At 43.0% G+C, this 6,000-nt stretch overlaps 1 protein-coding gene across 2 annotated transcripts in view; it reads left to right on the plus strand.

The window, feature by feature from the left end:
• The window catches only part of HADH (hydroxyacyl-CoA dehydrogenase), a 47,043-nt gene extending 44,144 nt beyond the window's left edge, over window positions 1-2,899 (plus strand). For both annotated transcript variants that reach the window (XM_054486662.1, XM_063663962.1), the window contains 2 exons: window positions 898-1,014; window positions 1,968-2,899. In XM_054486662.1, coding sequence (XP_054342637.1) covers window positions 898-1,014; window positions 1,968-2,086 — 236 coding nt within the window. In that variant the 3' untranslated portion in view covers window positions 2,087-2,899. The remainder of the gene's footprint in view (window positions 1-897; window positions 1,015-1,967) is intronic.
• The last annotated feature ends 3,101 nt before the right edge of the window (window positions 2,900-6,000 follow it).

Raw genomic sequence — 6,000 nt, forward strand, 5'->3', positions numbered from 1 at the left:
CATAGTAAGAGTAAATTTCCAAGGGAAAAGCACATTGATCCTTGTCTTAGTCTACTCAACAGACTTCCAAACATGTGTGGTGATTCTAACTTGGGTTTGGGCTTTTCGTTAAAAGGTATCTTGACTAAAAGGTTTGTGTGAAATGTGATGCCAGGGGAATACTCCTTACTTGTAAAACCCAAAAAACTGGAGGGAAAAAAATACATACAATAACTATACATACAAAAGCAGAAAGCTTAGTTTTCTTTTTTAAGAAAGTTTATTTATAAATCAAAAATATGCTCTAGCATTAAATTATACTTTAATAAATGGTTCCAGAGTTGGAAAATCCCAATGTATTTGAAAGTAGCTGAAGTTTCAGGCATGGAGGCTTCTGTCTCCATGAACAGGGTATCAGTACTCCAAAATTCACCTCAGTGATGCCTAGCTTTGAAAATCTTGGGCCACACACTGTGGCTTACACCTGTAATCTCAGCACTTTGGGACGCTGAGGCGGGAGGATCACTTGAGGTTGGAAGTTTGAGCCCAGACTGGCCAAATGGTGAAACCCTGTCTCTACTAAAAATACAAATATTAGCCTTGTGTGGGGGCGCACACCTGTACTCTCAGCCACTTGGGAGGCTGAGGCAGGAGAATCACTTGAACCCAGGAGGCGGAGGTTGCAGCGAGCCAAGATCGTGCCATTACACTCCAGCTTGGGTGACAGAGCAAGTAAAGTCTTATGACCTCTTTGGCGTGTACTTTAGAGAGGAAATCTTACCCAAGCCAGAAAGTCTCACTCTAGACATTTTTTTTTTGTGCAAGCATATAAAATTCTAGTAATTCTGGGGCTAATCCTGTGATAGGGAGAATTCAAGGAAAGGTGGTGGTGACCCAGTGCTGCTGTTTTCTCCTTAGGTGATGCATCCAAAGAGGACATTGACACTGCTATGAAATTAGGAGCCGGTTACCCCATGGGCCCATTTGAGCTTCTAGATTATGTCGGACTGGATACTACGAAGTTCATCGTGGATGGTAGGAATTGGAATTTTTTGTTGTCTTTAATTGAGTTGAGGTAGTTTTTCTGAACTGTAAATTATAATGCCTTTTTAAAAAAAGTTAGCAGGGGTCTTAATAAAGACCTTTTAAAATCCTGCCTCACCAGGTTGAGAATTCATGAACAGATGTCAGGAGAAGGAAGAATATGACTGTCCAGTGTCTCTTTAACAGGGTAACCTTGAAGAAGAAAAAACCTTTATGGATTCACAGGAAGTTACAAATATAGCACAGACAGGTCTTGTGTGCCCTTCACCCGGTTTCCACCAATGGTTATATAGCCATAGTACAATATTAAATCCCAGGAAATTGACACTGGTACACTGTGTTATTTTATCACATAAATAGATTTGTGTAACCTCCATTGCAAGCAAGATACACATCCATTTAAAAAAAATATATCCATTGTAATGTAATAGCTCTGAAGACAGGGTAAAAATAATAATTAAAACTGGACTACTGAAGTTGAATGTAGCTAACTGTTCCCAAGTTTCACAGAATGCTAGTTGAAGAATTAAATTTTGAATCTTATGTGGATGCAAAATACCAATGGCAGGAATGCAGATTTTTTAACGTGTATTCTGAAAGTTAACTGTGCCAGTGATGAATCCAACCAGCAAATTAATGGCTTCTGTCAGTGTACTTGGGCCTTTGACCTTAGTGATTTCTGAGAAGACACTGGATAAGCAGGAGGACCATAGTAGGGCCAGGCTTCAGGCAGCACAGGTGGGTGGCAGTGCAGCAGCTTTGGGGCTGATGTGGCTGCACCAGCACAGCCTTCCTTGGTGCCTCTGCAGTGGTGGCCGGAGGGGCGCCATGCCTGGGGGGCTCTCCCACATCAGAGGCAGGCCTCCAGACTTGTCCTTGGGAATGCCAAGGTGTAAAAATAAACCCAGCACTTCATCCTGAGTTCTGTTCCCTCCTCTCAATAGGGTGGCATGAAATGGATGCAGAGAACCCATTACATCAGCCCAGCCCATGCTTGAATAAGCTGGTAGCAGAGAACAAGTTCGGCAAGAAGACTGGAGAAGGATTTTACAAATACAAGTGATGTGCAGCTTCTCCGGCTCTGAGAAGAACCCCTGAGAGCGCTTTCCAGCCAGTGCCCCGAGTGCCTGTGGGAATGCTCTTTGGTCAGACATTCCCTCACACAGCACAGTCTAATAAATGTGCATTTTGATTGTAATCTATTAAAGTGATTATTACACCAGTTACAGCAGTAATAGATTCTCCATTAAGAACTAATTCCCTTTTTTAGTCTGTTCATTTCTGTGTATTTTCTAAACAGCTTTACACCCTTGGTGCCTTGGAGCAAACATGTTTTTTGAACCTTGTCATTTTTATGAAGAATTGCCTGGATTCGTTCTCTCATCAAGGGGAAAGTACTTCCTCCGAGAGTGCGAGCGCACCATGCTCACTGTTGCTGCGTGGGAGAGTCACAAGCCACTGGCAAGCACGTGGTATAGTCTGTGAAGCACTGCAGCGAGCAGCACCTGGATCTTGCCTTTGTAAGAACATTTTACTATCTGCAGCTTTGAGTCTTGCCCTACATTTTGGGCATGACATAAGATGTGTCTTTATTCAGCTCGTCATGAAGATGCTGCTGCTGAATGGGTCGGCATATCTGTATGTGCATGGTTTGCAGGAGGTCAGTTTTCATGGTCATCCAGTTCCACAGATCTGAATGATTACTGTCTGTCTGTGTCTTTTTTCCATGAGAAATCACTTGCAAATTGCCTATAAATTGACTCTACTAAAATAACAATGTTTCAGTCTGAAAATTTGAATTGAAAAAAATGTATAATATAAAATTGTAATATACTTAAATGATTATAAAAGTAAAAAGTTGGTAATTTAGGCAGAAGCTATTTCTCCTCTTCTTTGACCTGCTGTTAATTTTTAAAGTAGGAGTAACGGGGAGGGAATGGCAGGAGAATGCGTTTGTGTGAAACCTGCTTGTGGCCGTTGCTGCCAGATTTCTTACCAGGAAAGCAGTAATAAGGGCACAGAGAACAATTTTTAAGGAACATCTGTTTCTTCTTTGCCAACAAAGTGAAATAGTGTAACGTAAGCTGCTTTTAATCATTGGCTTGAGAAAGTGTCTTCCAAGATAGAATTTTGGAGTTGGAAAGACATCAGAAATCCTGAGGTCCAATAGCCTCATTAGCAGAAAGCTTAAGGGATGTGCCCAAAGTCACTAGATATTTTGTCACAGAGCCTAGACTAGAACTAGGTTTTGATAAAATTAAGTACAAAATAGCCCATTTGAAAATCTCAGATCCGAAGTTTCAGACAGGACTCTCACTAAAATGGGCATCCTTGTTTGGTGTTCTGGGTCATAGGTCTAATAGTCGAGAGATTTTTTTTCTTCATTTTATGACTGATAAAAGGGAGCTTATGAATTTTAAAAAATTTGAATCTATAAGATAGTGGGAAAATAAATACATCGGTGCATTTCTACCACACATAGAACCTGGGTAGGACACTTTTAGGTTATTCTTATAAAATGCTGCCTAACGAACAAAAGGAAGCACCTGTGAGGCCACCCGCATTTCCATCGCTAAAGGTTACCCTTGTGGTCTGACAGCTCCCTGCTTTCTCTCAGGCTGGCTCTTGACCTTTGGCATGAGCCCTGGGCCTAAGTGGGGACTTCTTATTGTCTCACCAGAGTCCCCATAGGATGCAGGCCTTTGTCCTGGAAATGGCAGGGTTCTTTCTTGACCACTGAATTCCAGGAAAGATGTAACTCAGCAACACGACTGTCAGACTGCCAGGATGAGAAGGTAGGGGCTGCAGCAGTATTTCTGGCTGGCATTTTAAAATGCACTTTAAGCCTACCAAATAGTCAAAAGGCCTAGCCTCTCAATATCCTTTTATCGTTTTCAAAAAATATTTTCCATGCACCATGTTTGGGACCAGGAAGGGATTTTGAACATCCTTCCTTTAGACGTGGGAGGTGAGGGAGTAGCTTTTTCTTTCCCAACTCCATGTCTGCGTTCTCAGGTGAATGTAGCTGCTTGCCACGGAGAGCTCTTGGGGCGGGGGGAGGGAAGGTCATGTCAGTCAGGTTCTCTGCTTCCAAATATAGGCCCGCTGCTGCTGTTTGCTTCAGTCTGTGGTTAAGAACTGAGCCTCAGTGAGAGCCCCAGGTGCCTTGCATCAGCCTCCACTGTGTTTTGGCAGCACTTGTTCAAGAGGGAGGATGGGTCCTGGCAGTGCTGCTGGGCCTGGTGTCACTGCTCTTGGTTCTCCTCACCTCCCCAAACTTGCCTCCTAACCGTCATGAATCTTTTATTACACTTTAAAGACCAAGTTTTAGGTCAAGAGGATATATATATATATATTTTTTTTTTTGAGATAGAGTCTTGCTGTGTCGCCCAGTCTGGAGTGCAGTGTTGCAATCTCGGCTCACTGCAACCTCCACCTGCCAGGTTCAAGCAATTCTCCTGCCTCAGCCTTCTGAGTAGGTGGGACTACAGGCGTGTGCCACCATGCCTGGCTAATTTTTTTATAGTTTTAGTAGAGATGGGGTTTCACCATTGCTGGCCAGTTTGGTCTTGAACTCCTGACCTCATGATTCGCCCACCTCAGCCTCCCAAAGTGCTGGGATTACAGGCGTGAGCCACCGTACCTGGCCACATTTTTTCCTCTTTCCTATGCTTCCCCTTAGTGATATTTTTATTTATTTGTTTGTTTTTTGAGATGGAGTCTCACTCTCGCCTAGGCTGAAGTGCAGTGGCGCAATCTCGGCTCACTGCAACCTCCGCCTCCTGAGTTCAAGCGATTCTCCTGCCTCAGCCTCCCGAGTAGCTGAGATTACAGGCACACGTCACCACACCCAGCTAATTTTTATATTTTTAGTAGAGACGGGGTTTCACCATGTTGGTCAGGCTGGTCTCAAACTCTTGACCTTGTGACCCACCCACCTCGGCCTCCTTAAGTGCTGGGATTACAGGTGTGGGCTACTGCACCCGGCCAGTGATATTTTTATTTACCTATAATACAAGTGAAAGTTTGAGATTAAAAACCAGGCAACTTATGAGATGACTTGCTGAAAAAGATGGTGAGCCTCTGATAGCCATCACCTAGACTTCAATTCTGTTTAGTAAAATGGAGTTCTCTGAAGGATCGTTTTAATGCTAAAATATCTTTGTAAAATGAAAATCATGGCCCTTTCATGTGCTTAAGATTCCCTGTTAATAGTAGTTTTTCTGGGGAAAATGGTTAACTTTTTCTGACATCAATTGTGAAGTATATTTCCACTTTGGAAATACACTTCAATGACACAGCGTGGGGGTATGTGGAACCATGTCTTGGAACTCGGAAACTACTATGTACAAATCCGGTGTTAGAAAATACTCTCGGCTGGGTGCGGTGGTTCATGCCTGTAATCCCAGCACTTTGGGAGGCCGAGGGGGGCAGATCATGAGGTCAGGAGTTTGAGACCAGCCTGGCCAACATAGTGAAACCCTGTCTCTACTGAAAATACAAAAAATTAGCCAGGCGTTGTGGCGGGCACCTGTAATCCCAGCTACTCGGAAGGCTGAGGCAGGAGAATCGCTTGAATCCAGGAGGCAGAGGTTGCAATGAGCTGAGATGGCACCATGGCACTCCAGCCTGGACGACAGAGCAAGACTCTGTCTCAAAAATAAGAAAAAAAAAAAAAAAAGAAAGAAAAAATGACTCTCCACTGGGTTCTGCTAATAGTAAGTGTTTTGACTAACACATCAGCTTTCAGAAACCCATTTGAGATTCAACCAGTCATCATTGGAGAGGTTACAGCCACTATGTTAGTCACGGCTTATACAACAACATACACTAATTATGCTTTCTCTTTGTGAGTTATGCTGTTCACATATTTGAAACAAGCTTTTGTCTTGTCCCACCTTGATTTTAATCCCTTTAACATTTCAACCTAAGTAACTCATTAAGTCTACCAAAAGTATAAGGTGTGGCTATAATTTT

Source organism: Pongo pygmaeus, chromosome 3, assembly GCF_028885625.2.
Source record: "Pongo pygmaeus isolate AG05252 chromosome 3, NHGRI_mPonPyg2-v2.0_pri, whole genome shotgun sequence".
Lineage (NCBI taxonomy): Eukaryota > Metazoa > Chordata > Mammalia > Primates > Hominidae > Pongo > Pongo pygmaeus.